The sequence below is a fragment of the Lithobates pipiens genome, unplaced genomic scaffold (genome assembly GCF_037356315.1).
Source record: "Lithobates pipiens isolate NorthernLeopardFrog02 unplaced genomic scaffold, aLitPip1_a1.2 Scaffold_3, whole genome shotgun sequence".
In the NCBI taxonomy this organism is placed as follows: Eukaryota; Metazoa; Chordata; class Amphibia; order Anura; family Ranidae; genus Lithobates; species Lithobates pipiens.
This window is the reverse complement of record NW_027507790.1, coordinates 4,013,360-4,038,724: the sequence shown is the minus strand read 5'-3', so window position 1 is coordinate 4,038,724 and position 25,365 is coordinate 4,013,360. Positions and strand designations below refer to the sequence as shown.

General features: G+C 40.1%; 1 protein-coding gene across 4 annotated transcripts in view; it reads right to left on the bottom strand.

The window, feature by feature from the left end:
• The window catches only part of ARHGEF40 (Rho guanine nucleotide exchange factor 40), a 143,306-nt gene that overhangs the window by 67,839 nt on the left and 50,102 nt on the right, over positions 1-25,365 (bottom strand). For all 4 annotated transcript variants that reach the window (XM_077461169.1, XM_077461172.1, XM_077461170.1 and 1 more), the window contains 4 exons: positions 22,181-22,351; positions 7,459-7,573; positions 2,590-2,686; positions 985-1,074 (listed from right to left, as the gene is read on the bottom strand). In XM_077461169.1, coding sequence (XP_077317295.1) covers positions 985-1,074; positions 2,590-2,686; positions 7,459-7,573; positions 22,181-22,351 — 473 coding nt within the window. The remainder of the gene's footprint in view (positions 1-984; positions 1,075-2,589; positions 2,687-7,458; positions 7,574-22,180; positions 22,352-25,365) is intronic.

Genomic DNA, 25,365 nt, shown 5'->3' with positions numbered 1-25,365 from the left:
GTGGCCTTATGAGTTCTAAATACTGAACCACAGAGGATGTACTCTGTACCACCCCAGGAAATATTAGTAAACCATGAGGGGCACAAAGGTCACCAGATGACTCCCTTATTAAGTATAAGGGAGTGATATATGTTCTGCAAGTCAAAAAGATGATAAAGTCCACAAAGCACCAAACGTGTTAGATTATATATTCAATGTGTGCATAGAAGATGGATTTGTTAAGGAAACAAATGTTGGCCTCCTGAAGAAGCCAGTGATTGGCGAAACATGTTGAGATTAGGTAACTACATAAATAGGCCATATGGATACATATTCTTGATGGATGATTTTTAAGAAATTTGATAATCTATTTAAATCCTTTTATTTTATATAAGCAAAAAATACTCTAGTTTGTCATTATCCTTATTGCCCCCCCTCAGCCATTCTTCAGAGAGGATGTGCATTTCAGGGGAAAAGCAGTCAATATAATCATAAATCCCAGCAGTTATGCTCCTGACAGTAAAATTTCATTCCTTACAGACCTTTATAAAATATTAAGAGTGTGATGTCTACTTCAATAAGCATGGCCAGCAGCCTTGTTATGGGTTTATTTTAAAAAGGAATAAAAAGAACTTTATAATGTGGAAATAGCTTGTCTGCTTATATATAGACAGTTTATACTTATTTTTAAATCTGCTCAAAAATATTTTTTAAATCCCAAAAAAATGTCTGATGTTGACACAGCACCAGGGAGTTTCTATTCTAGAAGATTATTTCCTTACTTAAAGCAATGCTTCACAGTCCAGGAAAAACTGCTGGACTATGGAAACACTGATGAACAGTAACACGTGTGAACTGTCAAAACACTTCCATCAATGGCTGTCTTTATGCCTGTGGATGAGCAGTTTTGGTGTGGCACTCAGCGGCATCATTGTGTACTTATTTCTCTGTTGATTTAATGATTTGCAATGTAACACATTACTATATATAGTACAAAGTGCTTGCCTGTGTTTGTTGAAGGTCACTTTGAAACGTAGCAGCATTCTCTTCATCATAAACAAATAAGGTGCGATTTATACAGCCGTGGACTGCGTCCTGTAGACAAAAACTCTTAGTTATGATTGTGCGTAAATAAGAACACGTCATAAAAAAAGTATTTATTCCCTTTGTGGTTTTTATTTTTTTATTGTCACAGAATATTGCATCACAGGATAATATATTTTTGTTTTCTTGACATTGAATAACAGAAATTAAATCTATTATGTCGAAGGGAAAACAAATCTATGCCAAAAACATAGTTACAATAGATGTAAAGCCTACCATGCGTTAAATCAATGAGGAAGATTTGATCAGAACAGGAAACAGCCTAATAACAATATTTTTTTTTTTTGCCCCATTCGCACAGAAGGAATATCCAGGCACTTTCACCAAGTAAATTCCTATGCAGATATTTTATAAAGAGACAACTGAGTTTTCCGAAGCACCATGCATCGTAATTAATTGCCATTTGTAAAGTAAATGCTTGTTTTTATTTATTTCTCATCCTTTGCTGCAATGCTTCTGATCACCTTCAGCTTCTTTGCAGCCACTTCCCGTCTATATGCACTCATTCCATTGATAGCTGCATGTCATTTCTCAGGGTGGGTTTTCTTATAACTTCTTCTTTTAGCTTCTTATATACAAGCGTTTTATTTCAGAAAAGATCTCAAGACTGATTTCTAATTCTTCAGAGTAACTGTGGGAAAACCATGCAAACACTCACATCAGGCGAGTATGCATGGTTATGCTTTGGAGAAACACTCTGGCTAAAAACTTGATCATGACATAACTCAGTAGCTGGCATTGGTTCTGTAATTGAACAGAGGGGTGGCAGTTGGTTGCAGTTTAACCATGAAGTCAGGTGTGGGAAACACAGTCCAACTAAATCAAAGAAGAGCACAAGTATCTTAAGATGCACTAATTTACTCAAGACGTTTGCTTTTAAAGGCTTAAAATTGGGTATAGTGTTGTAACTCCACTATTGGAATGGAATAGTGTTGTAACCTGCAGTATTGGAAATCTGGGAGTCACCATGCGAGAATACTATGGTCAAAAGTATGTAAACACCCCTCCATTTTTTGAGTTTAGGTATTTCCAGTGAAGGGAACAATTGAGCACTTCCAACCTAATTGTAACAGTTTGGGCAAGGCCCTTCCATGTTCCATCATGACTGTGCCCCTTTTTACAAAGTCAGATCCATAAAGACATGGTTTGATGAGTTTGGTATAAAGAAACTTGAGTGGCCTGCAAAGATCTCAGACCACAACACTACTGAAATAAATTAGTACCTGCCTTGCAAGGCAGAGTCTCTCATGCAAAACAAAGTACCTGACGTCACAAATGCTCTTTTAGACAAATGGGCCAACATTCCCATTGCCACACTTCGAAATCTTATGAAAAGTCTTCCCAGAAGAGTGAAGATTGTTAAAACCACAAAGAAAGGTTGACACTATATTAGTGTCCATGCTTTTGTAATGGACGCTAAGACTCCTATCACAGAACAGAGCTGATTGTCATATTCATAATACCAAAATTCTAAAAGAAGAGAAAACACATGGATGGCAGTGCTACCTTGCTGTTGTGAAGCATTTCTAGAAAAGCCTCCTTGTTGGCTGTGCAATCTCGAAGATCCAAAATGAGGGTCATTCCCAAATCACGCACATCAGACCTAATAGAAAATAAAAATGTTCTGGATATATATGTCTGTATATATGTATTATTCATTCATCCTCTGTTTCGCACATAATATAAAAAAAGAACAACTAAATCCCAATAAAACCATTTCAGAAGAAGGTTGTTAAGGTTATTAAAGTGATTGTAAATGGTCACCTTGTAAAAAAAAAAAACATTCAGTTTAAAATAGAAATGAAAAGCAAAACATTTTTTATAGATATAAAAAAAAAAACATTAGAAATACATTTTTACCTTTTTTTTTAGTGATCACATTCCCTCTGTTCTCAGCTGCATTAGAACTGGAAGGAGCTTCCCAGTGAATGTCTGATCATTGGAGGAGAGCACACTGACCACATTTTTACCAAAAATATGTATAAGAATACATATCGGCCTAAACTGAGAAAAAATGTGCTTTTTAAAAAAGAAAATGGGGATATGTATTATAGCAAAAAGTACAAAATATTGTGTTTTTTCTTAAACTTGTCGCTCTTTTTTTGTTTATAGCACAAAAAATAAAAACCGCAGAGGTGATCAAATACCACCAAAAGAAAGCTCTATTTGTGGGAAAAAAAGCCCGTCAATTTTGTTTGGGTGCAGCGTCGCACGTCCGTGCAATTGTCAGTTAAAGTGACACAGTGCCGAATCGCAAAAAATGGCCCAGTCATTCAGCAGCCAAATCTTCCAGGGCTGAAGTGGTTAAACTGTACAGAAGTCATATTTTAGACCATGCCAGTTACTATAAATAACTACAGATGACTTCTAAATTGTGTAACCAGTTACTATTGAAATGCAAAGTGCTATTGGTCTTGTGATACATTTACCCAAACGGGCTTGAAGGTAAAAATGGGGTTATTGATTATAGCAGACAAGTGGGTGCTGACGTTATCTGTGTGACTGCTGCCAGGATTCTTTTTCCACCATTTTTTTTTGCTGTGGTATCCCATGCAGTACCTTTGTGTGTATGGTCATTAGGTCACTTTAGCAATACTGTTATGACACATAGGTTGATTTACTAAAACTAGAGATCGCAAAATCTGGTGCAGCTCTACATAGAAACCAATCAGCTTCCAGGTTTATTGTCAAAGCTTAATTGAACAAACTGAATTTAGAAGCTGATTGGCTACCATGCGCAGCTGCACCAGATTTTGCACTCTCCAGTTTTAGTAAATCAAACCCATACTGCAGAGTATACAAGATGATCATACTATGAACATAATACTAGGGCAAAACTTTAATTTTAGAATAACTGTGAATTTTTTTTGCAGTTTCTAATAGCAATGCCCCATCATGGAGATTTCTCCATACTTCCTGTTCCAATGACGACACTTCAAGAGATGAGAGGAAGTGAGAGGAAATCTGTACATAGACAGCAATAGAAAGCAGATGATACTTTTAGTCAAACTCTACTGTATCAAAAAAAGTTTTTTTTCTATGCACCCCTGTTAGAAAGTTTTCCTCTTCACTTCCAGTCCTGATGACAACTACATCTCTGGGACCAGAAGAAATCAGAAATCCCCCCTGTGGGTGCACAGGCAGTAACAAACATCTTGCAGATGTTTAAAACATTTGGCATTTTATCCAAACTTCACTTTAAGTTATTTTTCAACATATGGGATACTAGTCTGACTATTTTATCCTAGTCCCAGGGCTGTTTTTCTTGTTTTTTTATTTTATAGAACCAGTGGTAGTGCCACCCTTTAACTTATTGTTAAATAGTGCACCCCCAAAACCCAAAAAGGGCTCCCTGTGGCTTTCTATAGGTCTAACAAACTGCTGGGGCTCAGGGCTGGTAAGGACAGTTCTGACCCTGGTGAACTGATATGCACAGGTGCCAGGCAGGGTTGCTTCTAGAGTTGCCACCTCATCCCTTTAACCTCCCTGGCGGTATGATTAGTTCTGATTTTAGGTGCTGAAAGCGGTACAATTATTTTGCATGGAAATTTGGCGTTTTATATTGTAGGCCTGCAATTCTTAGGAATAACTCTCTTAAATCTGTTCAAACAAGAGTCTAGCAGACATCCCGGGTATGATAAAGTTTATAATATAATAAATAATGATAAAAAATAATAATAAAAATTATTCAATAATGTAATCAAATCCAAAAACACTGAAATTTGCTCATTTGCAGAATTGTCGCTGTCATTAGATTTAGTGTTTGGTGACGGATCTCCCCACAAATTGCTATCACTCAATTCTGCAAGTGATTATAATTTATTATCTCTGTTTTTTAGTTGGTCTAAAATCACTTTTGACATAAAGGGACAGTTTTTGGTTGCTATGGGCAATCTCCAAATTCCAGGCAGAAAAAAACAGTATTTATAATATAAAAGTGCATGCAGGGCACTGGACAGACCACTAGGGACAAAGGGGGTGTGTAATGTTTTTATACAGTACTGTAATCTGTAAGATTACAGTACTGTGTGTGTTTTGTGTGTTGTTACTTTTTTGAATTTGGCGCTGATCTCCGCTCCCGTGCGCCGTAACGTTGCAGGGAATGGAGCTTGGCGGCACTCTGTGAATCGAGCGAAGGACAGCTCGATCAAACAACGCGGAGGACATCGCTGGATCCAGAGGACAAGGTAAGTAACCTCTCCCTGTATCCAGCGATGCGATCCCTGGCTCGGGGTTACCGCTTATGGTACTGAAATCCCAACCCGAGCCAGACTCGGGATCACCGCCAGGGAGGTTAAACCAACCGAACACCTTTGAATTACACAGATTCTAAAGGATAATTAAATGCAGATAAGGCACCAGTTGAGTTTAATTACCCCCTTAATCAGCCACAGAACCTGTGTCATTAATATGTGTTCAGGTTTAAAGGGATGAGGTGGCAACAATAGTTGCTTCCCCTAAACCAGCCAATTCCCCGAGTGCTCCAGGCCATTATGGGTGGCAGGAGACTTTCTGATTTTCCTGCTCCCTCTGCTTCAGCCAATTATGCTATGTCCGTGCTACAGCCCCGCCACTTGTGTTGAATTTGACTCCAGCAAGGGACTGACAGTGCCAAGCAGGAAAAAGCAATTCCAGATTCCCAGAAGTCTGTGCAGACCCTGCTTGGCACTGGCAGCCTCCTGGAGGTGCCGGAACTGGATTATTGCTAAAAAAAAAGCCCTGTCCATCACTATGCCCCACTGAGGAAATGGCATAATCATACCCCCCCCCCCCCCCTCAATCCTCTTTCTAACCCCATCCACTGACACTTTTACACTTTTTTCCTCCCACTGACAACAAGACTGTCCCTCCTGACTGGCAACCATCTCCTTCTCACTCTCCTTTCCCTCTATTTCTCCTTTACTTTCTCTTATAGTACCTCCAGGGTCTGCTTCTGTTCATCCCAAGGCCATTTGCAGTGCACCACTTACTCAGAATTGTGGCTTTTTGGCTATGACTACCATTGAATGCACATGCATTGATGTGTGTTCCTGACTCTGGGGGTGCACATAGACCTTGCAGGATAAGTAAACACCTTCCTTTATGATGGGCGGTGCTATGTATTCTTGCCATGTACCTAGTGCAATATATTGCTATCCTTTCTGCTTTGCCCATTGATGGCCAGACTCTGCTTGTGTCTGCTGCCTCCATTGCTATTTAAAACGCTGAACATAAATGGGTAGTTTTTTTATTCCGTCTAGCTAGCACGCATTGGACACTTTTTTCCTTGCATTTCTGCACAGAGGGTAGCCTAATGAAATGAATGGTTGCCTACATGCAGATTGCACAGGTGCAAACCTAGCCTAACTAAAGGTTTTGTGTATTGTATACAGGCATACTCCACTTTTAAGTACACATTGGGGTTTATTTACTAAAGCTCAAAAGTGCAAAATCAGGCTCACTTCTGCATAGAAACCAATGAGCTTCTAACCACAGCTTGTTCAATTAAGCTTGGATAATAAAACCTGGAAGCTCATTGGTTTCTTTGCACTTTCCAGCTTTAGTAAATAAACCCCATTGTGTACTTAAAAGTGGGGTATGCCTGTAGATTGTTTATATGGCAAATATTGATTTTCTAGTTTAAAATAGGAATTGCTATAAAAAACGTTTTCTGTAAAAAAAAAAAAAAAAAAAAAATTGTATTCCACAACCATTCTTACATGGGATTCAGGGTCAAGGACTTTGCTTCCCCACTTGTACTCCCAGCACCAGCAAAAAATTGTCTGTGGACACCCTTGTGTAGAATCAACACATTTGTATTCTTCTAATAAATGTGGAAATTTACAAAAGCATACATAATAATTCTCAAATTCTGCACATTTCTATAATTTCATTTGGAGCTGAAAATGTATTATTTATAACATTTTGTTATTGCCATTTTGCACAAAATTTGCTTTCATGGTTAATTTTGAAATACCATTCTAAAACCTCAGTAAAAGTATGTGTTTTCTGACACAGGAAATGTCGCAATGGTATGCCCAGCTAATGTGTTCCATCAACAAAACTCACACATATAGCAGCACCTTTGTTCCTTCGTCAAGAAATATTCAGTTTCACACTAATTATGGCTCAGTATTGGCCTTGTTAACAATCCGCTTATTGTAGGATTGCTTCACTTCAGAACTGGTAGTATTATGGGCCTTTATGATGCAAACCTTAATTCATGGCCCTGGTTTTATGATTATGTTCAGATACAAAGGATTATTTGTCATTAAATCTGAGATAAATTATCTTAATCAACAATACCAGTATTTTCCAACTCCTTACAGCTTATGATTGTGTGTATTGTGCCCTTCTTGTTGTCTTTACCCCTTTCGTTCTCTACCTTTCCTTTACCTGAGAAGAGAGAAGAAATACACAATGGTTTCCTGAAGGTCTTTCTGGCTGAATCCAGGTGGTGCTTTGGCTGGAGACATCATTAGCAGCGCTCTCTTGTCCAGGTCTTGTCCCCCTATGAGGTTATAAGAGATTGTTAGTGATGCTAATTGGCCGGAATGTAGCTAGTTGTAGTGATCTCTGATTAGCCTAGTGTCATTAAAGACCCCAGAGTGGTACCCATGAACACAAAACATGGGCCTTCATTTCAAATAAGAAAAAAAAAAGAATAATCATAGGTACTTCCCATGTCCTCATTTATTTTATTATTGGTTTGGCATGAAGTTTGATGTTGGGGCATCAATGCATTGTTTTGTTGTCTCCAAACATAAGCTGTGAACATTTACCAAAAATGTATGGTATACCCCTGCACTGTTTTTGAAGGAATGCACATTCTTCAACAACCACAATGAAATTCTTTCGTTTGTAAAATGTATTCCTGAATGTAGACTGACGGAAGTCCAAATCTTTAGAAACCTTTTGTAACTCTTTCCAGTCTTACTGACTTCAGCTTTCCTTCTTTGGCCCTCTCAAATCATTATATTGAAGATCTGCAGAATTGCAGTTCAGCTTTTTTTTGGCACAGCTGTTAAAGCTGAAGTTTAGTTAAAAAAAAATAAAAAAATAAAAAGATAATTAGCACCAGAGTAGTAATGTACCCCTAATGATGTCCCACATTCTGCAGGCTTCTGAATACTGTGATACCCCACCTCTCAGTGATGGTGAAGACCCTCCACAGCTGTGAACTACCAGAACGGCAGTAGTTACAGTGATACTAAGCACATACTGTATAATTTACATTTTCCCTTCTATTTCTGTATGTGGATGATGGCACTGTAATTTTTTTAATTAAAAAAAAAACATCTACGTACCTTTTTCCTAATTGTTATACAACTGTCACATAACCCAGCTCTCTCCCAGCCTGTCTGCAGGGAAACATAAGCAGGAGGAGCTTCTAGTCCTCTGCTGCTGGTCACATGTTCACAATAAAAAACATCCTTTGGAATAAAGAGTAAAAATAAATCATTAATTTCAATAAACTGTTTTAAATCGTCATACAAATATAGATCTGAAATCAGATCTTTATTACCGTATTTTTTGGCAATAACATGGTGTGGGTGGATGTCTACCGGTCACAGGCTCCCGCCCCTCCAGAACAAGAGGGAGGTGATGCCTCCACCAATCTACCTGTAATATCCCGCTCCCATTGTGTTTATCTGGTTGGTGGGCATGAAGGAGGGGGGAGGGAGTGGGCTCTCATTTTCCACTGTGTATTCACCCACATGTGTGACTCTATAGTCACATGGGCTGTTCAGATGTGATAGGGAGGAAATGCTCAGCATAGAATCTCCCTGAGAACTGTCAACACAAAATCCCTATCTTCATTGGGGACTTGGACAGAAGGTGGAAATGGAGAGCAACAGGATCAACCAGGTTTTTTGAAGAATACAGAAAATGAATCTGATAGTGACTGAGTGAGTATGAACAGTATGTAATAAGGCATTTATTAATAGTTTTTTATGATATGGGTTTATTGACAGTTTAAGTGCAACAGCTGCGAATATGAAAAACCCTCCCCTTCCTGTCCCCTCGCTATTCACAAATAGAAATATTCTTCTCCCAGAATGGAATTCATTTTGTGAATAGAGGAGAGACAGATGCATGACAGGATCTCCCCTTCCTAGTCACAGGGAAAGGAATACTAAGAGTCTTGTGAATGGCTGAAGAGGCAGGACGAGGAAAGTGAGTGGTGCCAGTCCTTCAGCGGGTGGAAGTTCACAGCTATGGGGAGGACCTCGGCATCACTGAGAGGAGGAGTATTACAGTAACCAGAGGCCTGCAGAATGTAAGATACACATCATTAGAAGTACATTACTACATTAGTGCTGCATGCCCAAAAATGTTTTACCAAACTTTAGCTGTAAACATTTGTGGCAAAAAGTTGCATTTCTGCAGAGCTATGATGTGGGCCAAACAAAAATGATTTAAGAGGGCCTAAGAAAAAGAAATGTTGAAGTCCATAAGGCTGCTTTCACACTGGGGCGGGAGCGGGGTCAGCGGTAAAATGCCGCTATTTTTAGCTGCGCTTTACCGTCGTTTTAGCGGCGGTCTGCGGGCGCTAGCGAGGTGGAAAAAGGGTTAAACCCGCCCGCAAAGCGCCGCTGCAGCGGCGTTTTGCCGGCGGTATTGCCGCGGTGTCCTATTGATTTCAATAGGTAGGAGCGGTATAGGAGCGGTGAATACACCGCTCCTTCACCGCTCCAAAGATGCGGCTAGCAGGACTTTTTTCACCGTCCTGCCAGCGCATCGCTCCAGTGTGAAAGCCCTCCGGCTTTCACACTGGAGGGAAAGGGGCCGTTTTTTTTCAGGCGCTACACTGGCGCTATTTTTAGCGCTGTAACGCCTGAATACCGCCCCAGTGTGAAAGCAGCCTAAGACTGGAAAGAATTATAAAACGTTTCTAAAGATTTGAGCTTCCATCAGTTCACAGTCAGAAATACATTTTACAAATGAAAGCAGTATGAAACCCAAAGGAAAATATTTATTATATTGCAGCTTACCAATTCTTAAACCCCTTTCACACTGGGGTGCTTTGCAGGTGCTACAGCGCTAAAAATACCGCCTGCAAAGTGGCCTGAAAGAGCCGCTCCATTCACTCCAGTGTGAAAGGGCTTTTACACTGGAGTGGTGCGCTGGCAGGATGGTAAAAAAAAGTCCTGCAAGCAGCATCTTTGGAGCGAAGGAGCATTGTATATATACCGCTCCTCCACCGCTCCTGCCCACTGAAATCAATGGGGCAAAGCAGCTATACTGCTGGCAAAGTGCTGCTGCAGCAGCGCTTTGCGGGTGGTTTTAATCTTTTTTCGGCCACTAGCGGGGGTTAAAAGCACTCCGCTAGCAGCCAAATACCTCCGCAAATACGACGGTAAAACACCACTAAAAATAGCGGCGCTTTACCGCCGTCGGCCCAACGCCCCAGTGTGAAAGGGGCCTTAGATGTGATGGCTGCATTGGTGTTCTTTTTTTTAAGCTTTTTTTTTTGATCTGGTCAGTAAGTCTGATTTTTTTTCAACAAATATAGCAATTTAGAATGTTGAGGCAAACCACTTAGCACTGACAAGGGTGCTCACAATGATTAGCTTTTGTTTATTTATGTACAATCTTCATCGCAAGCTGCTTGCTGAGGGGGCACTTGGCAGGGGAGAGGGGGCAGGAGCACCGGCGAGGGACCTGAGAAGACGAGGATCTGGACTGCTCTGTGGAAAATCACTGCACAGAGCAGGTAAGAATAACATGTTTGTTATTTTTAAAGAATAAAAACTGAGACTTTAGTATCACTTTAATGCATTCCTTGCATTAAGGTTAAAAATGTTTAGGCATTGATTTTGGTCACTCACCCCCCTTATACTTACCTGGGCCCTCATTCGATCCAGTGCTGTGCACGCCTACACTTCCATGTCTCACTGGCTTTGCTGGGACACTGGAGTCCCTCTGTCTGTGTCAATGGATGCAGCAGCGAGGCTCCGGAGCGAGCAGGCACAAGTGGCCCCCATGGAAAGCAGCTTCCCGTGGGGGCACTGGAGGAGGAGCCAGGAGCACGGGGGGGGGGGGGGGGCAGAGAACAGAAGGTTCAGGGCCACTCTGTGCAATTCCATTGCACAGTGTAGGTAAGTATATAGATGTTTTTTTATTTTAACCACTTTAATTGAGGATGTTGAGGAATGTGCATCCCAAAAAAACAATGCAAAGGTATGCCATACGTTTTTGTAAAATGTTCACAGCATTATGTTTGGAGAAAACAAAACAATGCATACCAACATCAAACCTCACACCAACCGCTCAGCGTCTGCTACTCTTCTCTGCCAATCCTCCATTGGCTGCCACTCACCCAACTAATTAAATTCAAAATACTAACAATAACTTACAAAGCCATCCATGACTTGGCCCCCAGCTACATCACTAATGCCGCGTACACACGACCAGACTTTGCAGCAGACTAGGTCCAACGGTCTTCCCGACGGACTTTCGGCGGAATTCCGATAGACTTTCCGAATGAATGGACTTGGCCGCACACAATCACACTAAAGTCCGATGGATTTGAACGTGATGACGTAGGACCGGACTAGAATAAGGAAGTTCATGGCCAGTAGCCAATAGCTGCCCTAGCGTCGGTTTTTGTCTGTTGGACTAGCATACAGACAAGCGGATTTCTCCATAGGAACTAGGTTCAGTGGAAAAATTTGAAACATGTTCTATTTCTAAAGTCCGTCATATTTTTGGACAGCAAAGGTCCGATGTAGCCCACACACGTTAGAATTGTCTGACGAATTCGTTCCGTCTGACCTTTGCTGTCGAAAAGTCCAGTCTCAAAATACCAACCAAATCCTTCTTCCCAAGATCTCCTGCTCTCTAGTTCCCTTGTCACCTCCTCCCATGCTCACCTCCGGGACTTCTCCTAAGCCACTCCCATCCTCTGGAACTCTCTACCCCAATCTGTCCGACTATCTCCAACACTATTCACGTTTAGGCGATCCCTGAAAACTTTTCTCTTCTGAGAAGCCTATCCTGACTCCCCCTAACAACTATACTTGTATTTTCTCCATCAGCCCATCTCCCTCAGTTATTACCTTTTGTATTACTTGACCCTCCCTCTTAGATTGTAAGCTCTAACGAGCAGGGCCCTCTGATTCCTTCTGTATTGAATTGTATTGTAACGGTACTGTCCGCCCTAATGTTGTAAGTCATACCTCCCAACATTTTGAGATGGAAATGAGGGACACCTACTAGCAAATGTATGTAGGCATGGAACACGCCCCCCTGCCACACCCCCTTAAAGGAGAATTAACCCCAAGGTTAATACAATCCACAAGAGCTTTTTTTACCACTGCTATTCCTTTATATTGGGTTTTAAAATGTACAAATACAGCAATTTCGAAATTGGATGAAAGGTTTAGCACTGGGAAATACTTTTTGAAGATAAAAAGTGCGTTTTATATACAACTATATAAATCAGATTAAAATGAGGGACAAATGAGGAGGAATGAGGGACAGAGGGACATTGCTCCAAATCAGGGACTGTGTAAAGTGATGTGCAAACTGTTGGCGCTATATAATGTATAGTAATAATAATAATAATAATAACTGTGAGCAATTGTGGAAGGAGACAAATGTTATAAATAAGCTTTTTAAAGGGTTTGGGTGGTCTGTAACATATTTGAAGCCATATTCGGAAACTCTACAACATGTCTGTCTATTTTTAAAAGCTCTAAAAGGTTGCAGTACAAGCTATGACAATGATCCAAAACAAAGGACCTATATAACAACCCTCTGCACTGAAAATCCCTATTCTGGAATGGCCAGAGCTAAATCAGTCCCTGAAATTCTATGATGTGATTAAAGAACGGATTTTTAAGAAAAACAAACAAAATTGATATGCCATCTGACAGTTCTTATACGCAGGAATAGGATGAACGACGTTAAATCTGTGCAAGCCACATCAACAGCTCCAGAAAGCGTTGTTGGATCTATTTTAGGAACTATTCATGCAAAAATCAAAATCATTCCCAGGAATTCATTTTTTTTTCCCCTCACAAAGGCATGCTTTTAATTAAATTGTCATTAGGTTTTATGTTCTGTGATTATTTTTATATTTGTTTTTCCTTCTGGTGTTTGGAATCTAATCCTATGTAAAATAAAGTCGTACTAATACTAGTTTACACTACAAGTGACTCATTTACACTTGCGGTCAGGGGGTGGAAAAAATAGGAGGTTGAGTGGTGGTTTTACTGCTTTGCCCCGACTGCCCCCCCTTAAACTTCAAAGACATCTGGATGTACACACGCCATGGCAAAAATTATACCCCCTGTGAAAAGAATGGGGCCAATATATGCAGTGGTGCTGGCTTAAAGATGAACTGCAGTCTGCTCACATAATTTGTAATAAAAACATCTTTGCAAATCTGAAGCTTCCCTCCAACCATTTTGCATGTTATTTTATATATACTGTGGTTCTGTACTTGCCAAATCTGCTGCAGAAATCTCCCTCCACTGAGTCTGGCTGCAACCATCTTAACTGAGGGCAGCTGAAGCTGCTGCCTGTTCACTTCCTGGATTTACACAGACACACACCTCCAGCTCTGCAGCTCCGCCTCCCTTCCTGGCAAACTCTCAGAAGAGTATGAGAGGGAGCTGTGCGTGATGTCATAGGCCTAGGCTTTTTAGCAGACAAGAAACAGGAAGTGGGCTGTATAAGGTATTTACTAGCAGAAAAAAAATATTTTATTATCCAAGTTAAAACAACAAGGGGGAAGATTTAATAGATGGAAAGATGAAAAATGACTAAAGGTCTGCTTTAAAAGGGTTAAAACAGGCATTGGGGAGGCAACATATCGCATCCCAGCCACCTGTAAAATCCCAGGTGAAAAGCGATCCACCCTAGATTGCTTTTTATTGAGGCAACAAGGGCTGTCACAAGTGTAAATGAGTCCTTACTTTCATTTGGCAGCTATGAGTGGCACTGTGCATGACTGACAGTTATGCCCCGTACACACGAGCGGACTTTTCGACATCCAAACTCCGACGGACTGAGTCCGGCGGACTATCCGATCGTGTGTGGGCTGCAACGGACTTTAGCGAAGCTAAAGTCTGACGGACTTTAGAAATGAAGCATGCTTTAAATTTTCCCGACGGAACTCCGCCGGACCCGGTCCCCTTTGAAAAATCCGCTCGTGTGTGTGCTACTCCGACGGACTAAAACCGACGCTAGGGCAGCTATTGGCTACTGTCTAGGAACTTCCTACGTCGAATCCAGTCGTACGTCATCACGTTCGACTCCGTCGGAGTTTGGTGTGATGGTGTGTGGTCAAGTCCGTTCGGTCGAAAAGTCCGCCAGAACTCCGTCGGAACTCCGGCAGAACTCCTTTGGAGGTCTGTCAGACTTAATCCCTCTCGTGTGTACGGGGCATTACAATTGCGTTGAAGTTTTTTCCATTCACATAGAGCAGTGATCTCCAAACTGTAGCTCTGGGGCCAGATGCGGTCCTTTGCTTGCTTTTATCTGGTCCTTACGGCGGTATTTTATCCACTTATCCTCCAACAATGGGGCATAATTCCCCCTACTGACACCAATGAATGGACACAATTCCTCCCAATGACACCAATGAAGGGACACTATTCCTCACCAATGACACCAATGAATGGACACAATTCCTCCCAATGACACCAATGAAGGGACACTATTTCTCCCCAATGACAGCAATGACTCCCACTGAAACAAACAATGGGGCATTATTTTTTCCCTGCTGATATTGGGACCTTTTCTACTATTAATGGTCACATTCTGGCCCCCCTAAAATCTGAAGGACAGTAAACTGGTCTTTTGTTTACAAAGTCTGGAGAACCCTGACATAGAGCATACTCTGAGTGTATGCCAATCAATAAGTCTTTTTGTCCTCCCTCTAAAAAAAGCCACGCCCGTGGCGTAACGTGTAAGGGGCAGGGTTGGCGACGTAGATAGTTTGTCTGGAGTGGATGGTAGCTAACCAGGAGGAGGTATTGGCATACATTACATGACAGCTCATGACCTTTAGGGGACAGTCACAAATTTATGTACAAACAAGCTATAGCATGCAAGGATGATGCCCACATGGAATACTGGGTTTACACATGTTCTATTTGTCTATAGTGCAACGGCTGGTAGTGCACTCAGAAATACGAGTACATTTTATTTCGAATTTTAATAAACATGGTTATTTTTAAAACGGATTACACTATGAGGGTCTGTACGTTTTACCTCTATGGTGACAACAGAGTTGGAGGAGATCCAGGCGCATCCATTGAGCGCCATTAAAAGGGACAAGGGCATATGACCTGGAACATAGGTCAAAGTGGGAAGTGAGCAGTTAATGGTGGTGGAATAGGACAATGTTTCTCAACTCCAGTCCTCAAGTAACCCCAACAGGTCATGTTGTCAGGATGTCCCTCAGATGAAAGGGCTGTGCTAATTACTAAGGCGGTGAAACTGATCAAATCACCTGTGCAAAATAATGGAAAGCCTGAAAACATGACCTGTGGGGGATACTTGAGGACTGGAGTTGAGAAACATTGGAATAGGATACACAGGGTGTGTGAAGCACAAGGAAACAAGCACCTTTTGAGTGGAATGACAGGGAAAGGGAGAGGGCAGTTTCTTGCCCCCCCTTTTCCTCATGGGACAGCGGCTGGATCAGCTGTTTCAAGTTCCCCCGAAGAGCCTGTGGCTCGCGGGGAAACAGCTGTTAGTCATGTGTATTGAGGTACAGGTGACCCCTCTTCGGACACGTAAAAAAAACCTGGGAAGAACTGGTTTAAACCAGTTTTTCTGCGGTATGCAGGGCTATTTAAAGGGGGTTCCGTTTAGGGGGCTCATTCGCCTCAGAAGAAGAGCTGTGGTGTTTGTTCTCTTCCCTACCTCCCACCCAAAAAAAAAGAATTTTGAGTATATTTTATCTTACGTATTTTATGATTATGTTAATATATTTTGTCGCGATTGTTATTATGTGGTAAGTCACCTTTGCAAAAAAAAAAGAGATAAGTAGTGCATTTAGAAAATAAATAAATAAAAAAAATTGATATATATATATATATATATATAAATATATATATATAAATATAAATATATATATATATATATATATATATATATATATATATATATATATATATATATATATATATATATATATATATATAAAATACCCAACACTTGAAAATCCATTTATAAAAGCACATAATAACTTGTCCCCCTTTGCTGTTAATTTATATAAAATAAACAGCAAAGGGGGACAAGTTATTATGTGCTTTTATAAATGGATTTTCAAGTGTTGGGTATTTTGTGTTGCTGGCTGAGCCGTAGTGACTGGGCTAGCTTTAAGTTTATTGGATGAGTTTTGATGAGTTTATGTACATATTTTGAAACCAGTAATAAACAACCGCGGCCTTTATTATGCAAATACTTGTCTGTTTGTCTTATTTCAAGTTATTGCATAACATTCCGGCCTGCTGTCCAATGTAATTTAAGCAAAGCATGTGGACTCTGACACTTTTGTATATTTATTTTTTTAAATATTTTATGATTCAAGTACTTTTTTGGACTAACAAGATTAGTACTACATGTGGATTGTTTTTTTGTCATTTTTTTTATTTGTTTGGAATTTGGACAGATTGAGTGGACTTGGTACCAGAGAAGGACAAAGACTTGGTGAGCGGACTCTGGTACCAGAGAAGGACAATCACTACATAATTTTACTAACTCTCTTTATTACAAAAAATTTAAAAAGAAAAAGAAAAATAAGGTTCTTATCAATATGACCACTTAGTTGATATCAGATTGATCTCTGTTACTATCATTTTTTATTTGTTGAATATTGGGATTATTACAGGATTGCATGTAATTTAGGAATACAGAGCGAAGCGTTGGATCACCGATCAGACTGTGTTTTTGCCAATCAATCCCGGCAACCAAATAAATTTAAAAAAAGAATTAGAAGGAAACATCATGACAGTAAACTCAAAAACCATGAAATGTGGAGAAGAAATATAAGTTTTGTAGCAAACACTAGCCATGCATATATTGTTTTCTCTCCTTCAGCCCACTAAACACCGTGGATGGAGGAATCCCCCCTACCTGCTACTTGCTGCCTCAGTACCATCTCAATATTGTCTGATAGGATGCAGTAACTGTTCGTCCAGTCATTTTCCACCCAGCTACATTCCTCCCAACTTTTTGAGATGGGAATGAGGGACATCTATCAGCAGAACACACACTCTACCACGCCTCCTTAAAGGAGAATTGTGCAAAAATAAAAAAGTAGATTGGTTAAAGAGGAAGTAAACTCTAATGGGTTTACTTTCTCTTTGTCTCCCTGCAAAGGTAAAGCATAATGGGCTACTATGCATCGCATAGTAGCCCATTATGTGTCACTTACCTGACACAGGAGCCAGTGATATCACCGCTGTCCCCTGTAGTCCAGAGCGTCCATCTTCTTCCGGGTATCGCTGCTCCGGCCACTCACAGTGCTGGAGCAGAGATGACGTCACTCCCGTGCATGCACACGAGGAGCTGTCACTAACGGCATATGTCTTTTTGTAAATATCTCCTAAACTGTGTAGGTTTAGGAGATATTTCTTGGACCTACAGGTAAGCCTTAACCTCCCTGGCGGTGATCCCGAGTCTGGCTCGGGTTGGGATTTTAGTATCACGAGCGGTAACCCCAAGCCAGACTTACCTTGTCCCCTGGATCCAGCGAAGTCCTCTGCGCTGTGTGTGCGAGCCGTCCTCTGCTCGATTCACACAGTGCCCGAGTGTCGCCGAGCTCCGTTCCCTGCGACGTTACGACGCACGGGAGCGGAGATCGGCGCCAAATTCAAAAAAGTGAAAACACACAAAACACACACAGTACTGTAATCTTAGAGATTACAGTACTGTATAAAAAAATTACACACCCCCTTTGTCCCTAGTGGTCTGTCCAGTGCCCTGCATGCACTTTTATATTATAAATACTGTTTTTTTCTGCCTGGAATTTGGAGATTGTCCATAGCAACCAAAAAGTGTCCCTTTATGTCAAAAGTGATTTTAGACCAACTAGAAAACAGTGATAATAAATTAGAATCACTTGCAGAATTGAGCGATAGCGATTTGTGGGGAAATTCATCATCAAACACTAAATCTAAATCTAATGACAGCGACAATTCTGCAAATGAGCAAATTTCAGTGTTTTTGGATTTAATTACATTATTGAATAATTTTTATTATTATTTTTTATATTATAAACTTTATCATACCCAGGATGTAATATATAATAAAATGGAAAAAATAATAAAAAAAGAAAATAACAAAAATGAAAAAAAAAAAAACTAATGACACCATTGGCGGAATTACAGGCTGTAAAGGTCACACTTGCAACTAGGCCCTGGCATTCCACCACTGTGGGGGGGGGGGGGGGGCTTTATGGTTTCTTGCACTGGGGTTGAAGATTCTATTTACACCTCTGATTCAAAATATTCTTATGAATATACAGTATGAAACCATCAGACTGTGTATGAAAATAAGTTATTTTTCACAAGGGTGGCCATGAGCAGTAAAGGCAGGTGGTTGACCCCTGACCATTCAACTAAACAAAGAAATGCAGCCCCTCAAAACTGTACCCATGCCACAGCATGTCGTGTTTGGTATCAATGTCGAACATGACCCGCTGAAATTAAAAGGGCTGCGCCAAGTCGCCATTTTGATGGTAAAGCAGGCAGTGAGGAGGGGACGCTTTGCCTACTCACCATCTCTAGATTGCCCATAGCAACCAAAAACTGTCCCTTTATGTCAAAAGTGGTTTTAGACCAACTAGAAAACAGCGATAATAAATTATAATCACTTGCAGAATTGAGCGATAGCGATTTGTGGGGAAATTCGTCATCAAACACTAAATCTAAAGAAAACCGACAATTCTGCAACTGAGCAAATTTCAGTGCTTTTGAATTTGATTACATTATTGAATAATTTTTTATTATTATTTATTATATTATAAACTTTATCATACCCGGGATGTCTGCTAGACTCTTGTTTGAACAGATTTAAGAGAGTTATTCCTAAGAATTGCAGGCCTACAATATAAAACGCCAAATTTCCATGCAAAATAATTGTACCGCTTTCAGCACCTAAAACCAGAATGAATCATACCGCCAGGGAGGTTAATCTAGGCTTACCTGTAGGTCAAAGTGGTTTGTAAGGGTTTACAACCACTTTAAACCCACAAGTGCTTTTTTCATCACTACTATTCCTTTATATCGGCTTTTTAAATTTACAAATGCAGCAATTTAGACATCAGATGAAAGGTTTAGCACTGGCAAACACTTTTTGATAGATAAAAAGTGCTTTTATATACATCTATATCAGGGGTCTCAAACTGGTGGCCCTCCAGCTGTTGCGAAACTACAAGTCCCATCATGCCTCTGCCTGTGGGAGTCATGCTTGTAACAGTCAGCCTTGCAATGCTTCATGGGGCTTGTAGTTTCGGAACAGCTGGAGGGCCGCCAGTTTGAGAACCCTGATCTATATAGATCAGACCAAAATGAGAGACAAATGAGGAGGAATGAGGGACAGAGGGACATTGCTCCAAATCAGGGACAGTCCCTCCAAATCGGGGACAGTTGGGAGCTATGCAGCTATTGGTAAATCAACGTTTATCGAGCCTGGTGATGCTGTATATTGGATGTGTAGCTTAAAGTAGAACTATGGGCAAAACTTTTTTTTTTTTTCATTTTGGATAGAGCAAATATAAGGTTATAACCACTTTTAGATTTTTTATAACCACTTTTAGATTTTTTTTTTAACCATCTGTGTCCCATTTGGAAGGTTTCCCATCACTTCTTGTCCCATAACCAAACAGGAAGTAAGAGGTAATCCCTGCAAATAAGGGCACCCCCAGGTCACCAGAATTAGCGTCCCCAAGATTATCCCTCTATTACTCTTTTGAGGACAACCCAAAATGTATTTTACTTTCACTTTCAATGGTAATGGTAAACAGGAAAAAATATAGAGAGAGTGAATGTCTCTTATGGGGGCACAGACAACAATCAAAACTGGCAAGCGTTCTAATCCCTCTCCACTCCATCCAAAATATAAAAAAAAGTTTTGCCTTTAGTTACAATATAAGAAACTAAAGGCTGCACAGCAGATAGATAGAAAATGTAAAAAACATCTGAACATGGGTGTGGGCTGTTGGCGTCTGCAGTATTTATATAACTTGGAAGGTAGCAAAGTGTCTCTGTATTAAATATTTTAGCCTTGCAGTTTGGGGGATTTTCAGCTAATTCACCTTCTTTTACATGGATCCTATAGGGGCATTGGGCTACCTTTTATAGATAAACTCACAGCTATGCACACACTCACATAAGTATATTCAAAGAGATATCAACAACTCAGAAATACTTGTGCTGGGCATATTTAATACAGACCTGACTACATTCCCTTTTTGTGATATGATTGTTTAATAAAGCAGGGAAAACAGCAGAAACAATATGCCAATCCGATTTAGAGGTTTACTGTATTCCCATTATTTAATATTACCATTTCTGCTAACAAAGGGTTAATACACTCTCCAATTGCTCGATCAGCCTTATGGTGTAATAATAGATGCTGTAATTTGCAGTACTAGCTCTAAAGAGAGAAGGAGCATATTGAAAGTATTCTGTCAACTAGAAGACAGCTGCAAGATATTTGGTCAATAGGAGAGTTGAACATACATCAATATGTGCAAATACAATTAAAAGATCCCATGCTGTGACATGAAACTGCTGGCATTCATGCAAAACATTACTCCACTTTATATACTAAATAGATTATGTGAGCCAGGTTATGAAAAGTTAACTGTTAGTGACACTTTGATGTATATAAAGTACCTGCAGTTTTTTTTTTTTTTTGTTAAAGATATATGGTAGATATATAAAGATATATATAAATATATAACTGTGTAGTAGTAAGGGCTCATTCACATGGGCAGTAAAATTAGGGATTGAGTCATAGTTTATCATCCTCTGACTGCCCACCTAAAGAAAAGCATGCTCAGGGCACTGCAAAAAACACCATGTTGCATTGGTCGAACGGCACTAAAGTTACAGTATAGTGGGCCAGCATTTTCAGGGTTAAAAGAGACGAGAGGAGTCAACATACTGCCCCCTCACACCTGTCATACGCCTGTGAAAAGTGATCCACTGTGGAATGCATTTTCAGAAGAATGACATGAGCCCTAAGTGTATTTATTGTTCATGTACACTTTATCCCTATTAAGATGGTCACAGTCGCTCATTCTACATTTTGCCTTTATTTATCCCACTGGAAGATCTATTTAACACTGTCATAATCTATATCAGGGGTCTCCAAACTTTTTTAACCAAGAGCCAGTTTACTGTCGTTCAGACATTAGGGGGTAAACAATGCCATATCTTTGGTATCAGTGGGAGAAATAGCGCCCCATCGTTGGTATCAATGGAAAGAATTGTGCCCCATTGTTAGCGTCTATGCAAGGAATTGTACCCCATCGTTGGTATCAATGTAAAGAATTGTGCCCCATTGTTACCGTCTATGCAAGGAATTGTACCCCATCGTTGGTATCAATGGAAAGAATTGTGCCCCATTGTTAGCATCTTTGCAAGGAACTGTACCCCATCGTTGGTGTCGATGGAAGAAATTGTGCCTCCATCGTTGGTGTCAATGGAAAGACTTGCACCCCATCGTTGGTGCCAGTGCAAGGAATTGTGCCCCATGTTGCTGTCAATGGAAGGAACTGTGCCCCAATCGTTGGTGTAAATGGAGGGAATTCTGCCCCATAATTGGTGTCAATAACAGGAATTATGGAATAATAGATGGAATAGTACCCCAAGGGCCACATAAAGTTAAGAAAAGGGCTGCATCCGGCCCCAGGGCCACAATTTGGAGACCACTGCTTTATATGACAAGTTACATGCATCAGAGTGATTTTTCAGTTATAGTTGTTTGCTGGTGAACTAAATCATTTGCAGATTTACACTGTGAAAGATAAACCCATTGGCATCTTCCCAACATTTAAAATCACATATGTGTTTGTTTCTGTAAAAACATAAAAAAATACATTTGTAGGTGGACTGATCATTTAAATAAAATAGAGGTTTCTCACCAGTCAGAGAGAGGACCCCAGTTTCCAATATGTCCCAGTTTACATTCTTGTGCAGACATTTGTAATCTGAAATAAGAGGGGGTTGTGGCAAAGGACTCTGGAAAGAAGATGGATCTGGTTCTTTCTCTACCAAACTGGTTGGTTCTTCCACTCCAGGTGATGTTTCTGCTTCTGGAAAAAAAATAGTAAGGATCTTGGTAAAAAAAAATCATATAGAAAGGCAAAATAATTCAAAGAAATATATTTATGACTATAAAAATCCTGACTGAGGGCTCGTTCACACTGTGGTGACCTGAACTTTTCTGCACTGGATAAACGCAAGCCATCACTAGGGCACATGGAAAACATTTGTTGTGTTGGTGCTGGTGGTTGACGATGGTGTGCAGTATGATGTGTTGAAACGCACTGCTCTCTGCCAGAGCTCACACTGACAGCTGCCCACGTGGTTTTACTATGTGGGCTAAGGTGAACCAGACCTAAAGGCCCGTATTGGAAAGCTTATGGATTGTGTTGATGCCTTCAGTTTAGCATGCTTCTGAGATAATCCAGAACTTGTTGACACATGCATTTGACCTGAAATTAAACTTCTTTAGACCTGCATTTGACCTGCTTTAAGGGGCTTTGCATTCTCTTAAAACTGTATAGGAATGAAAAACCTGACATTAACAAAAGCCCATCAACACAGGTCCTAGGGCCCTAGTACAGACTAAAGAGATTCCACAGTGGAATGGGGTTTGGAAAGTGAAGATGGAATCCGAAACTCATAAGCTCTATAAAAATGGCCAAAATTCTACTGTGCCTAAAAGCAAACTGACTCACCACAGCCACAGTAGAAGTTTGGCTACTGAAGACTGCAGATAAACAGGTACAATTTATGTAGGAGGATTCGTTTAATCTCTGTGTATCACCTGAGACCAGTCACTTCACTGGATATATGTAAGGGTTTACAGCCACTTTAAGGATCAGTTCATCTCAAAATTGATATTGCAGCAGCTATGAGTGGACCATGAAGCTCTAAATCACACACTGGCTTGTTATGTATTTTTGGAACTTCAATAGTGAGATTTCCTCACTAGTGTTCACATCTCTATTGGATCTTTCATCTACTACTGCAGTAGAAAAGATTCAGTTCAAAAAACATCTTTAATAAGTAAAACAATTATGTGGGCTACAAAGGTACATATTAAGCTACTGCATGTTTTATGGTACAATATTTCTTCATTAGTCGGGCTATCATTTGCATGGCTAGTAAGTAATAATTATTTTTTGGAGATAGAGTTGAAGGAGCAACCTTTTTGGAGTTGAAGGCACAACATGCGAAAAAAAAGAAAATCATCTACAATTCTATAAACATCTTATTTTGAGGATTGAATTTAAATAGAGAAGGGGTGAGGGATAAGAATTGATGTGTTCTCTCTCGAAGCCCATGACATTTTGGTGCTTTAGTGTTATATCTTTTTTTTTTATAAAAGCAGTATTGCACTATGTTAGGTTTCTGTGTTTTAGATCTTCCATATACATTGTGGGATATACTGAGATTTTAGGAGGTGGTCAGTTACCCAATTGAGAACAATGCTCTTTTGACCTACCTATAGGTTGGAAGTCAGAACTGTCGGTATGTGCGCTTGGTGATGGTGCATGAGGTAAACAGTATTGGGACATTTTCATTGACGCAGGGGAAGCTTTGATAATTGCAATTTTTCCCAAAAGGAATGTAAACAGTGAATTTCCGTTAATGTGTGTTTTATGAGATGTTAACAAAGTCATAAGATAAGAAAGTAGATAATTTTAATAAATCAAAACAGGTTAAGTGTTTACCACACAGACAAAAATAAATAAATAAATAATATTGGGGATGGGGTACACTAGGGTCTGTAAGCCTAAAATAAGTACTGATTTGAAAAATGACATTTAAAAATTAAATAGAACATATATTTCTATTGATAGATATAATAAAATATACCACCAAATCAATAACAGGTGCTTAAAATGCAGGCCATCATTTCCAGATCTAAATAACATGTTAAATGAGTCTGGCAAGATTAAGAAATTCTGGAATCCTAACAATCCTGAATCATATTGCCTAATTTCACTACTTACGTTGGATGTTAAGTTATTGGCAAAAGTGCTAGCCAATAGGTTGACGAAGGTAATATCAAAGATGCATAGAGATCATTCTGGTTGTATTCCAAATGTATTGCAGTGAATATAAGGCCTCTATTTCTCAACCTGCAGGTCCCATCTGAAAATTTGGGCAATAGATCTATATTATCGCTTGATGCGGCAAAAGCTTTTGATAGTATAGAATGGGATTATCTATGGCATTGCTTAGAAAAATTTGGTTTTGGAGCTCAGTTTAAAAGTTGGATACAACTTCTTTATGCTGCACCGGTTGCATGGGTGCAGGTAAATGGTCATATATTGGCCCCTTTTCCACTGCAATGAGGAACAAGACAAGGATGTCCATTATCAACTTTACTCTTTGCACTGGCATTGGAACCGTTAGCTGCCTCTATTCGCCAACCATTGAATATTATTGGGTTTCGTAGATCCTTAGGAGAGGATGAGATTGCCCTGTATGCAGATGATACACTTTTATTTTTGGGAGACACACTATCCTCTTTGAAGGCAGTGATGTCTCTAATTAATATGGTATATATGGCTCCTTCTCAGGCTTTATAATTAACTGGGATAAGTCAGTTCTTTTACCTGTAGACCCCCTGGTGACCAATCTGCCAAATTCAGCCTCCCAAATAACTGTAGTATCTACATTTAAATATTTAGGCATACAAGTCACATCACAAGTAAGTACATATGTGGAGAGGAATTTACTCCCATTATTTAGCGATTTAAGCAAGTGGGGAAAATTTGTAAACTCCCTTTAACCACTTCCGCCCGGCCGTCATTCTGCTATAGGCCAGGTGGGAAGTGGTTCAATTATCCTGACTGGGCGTCATATGATGTCTTTCAGGATAACAGCCGCCGTGCTTCCATGGGGGCACGCATTGCGGCAATTGGTGGTGCGGTGTGTCAGTCCGCTACACCAATCTCGGTAAAGAGCCCACCCAGGACCACCATCAAGTGGCCCAGGACCACCAGGGGAGGGGGTAACATATGGATGGCCATGTATGTACACCATGGCCATCCACATATCAAAAAATTTGCACAATACATGCCAATCAGTG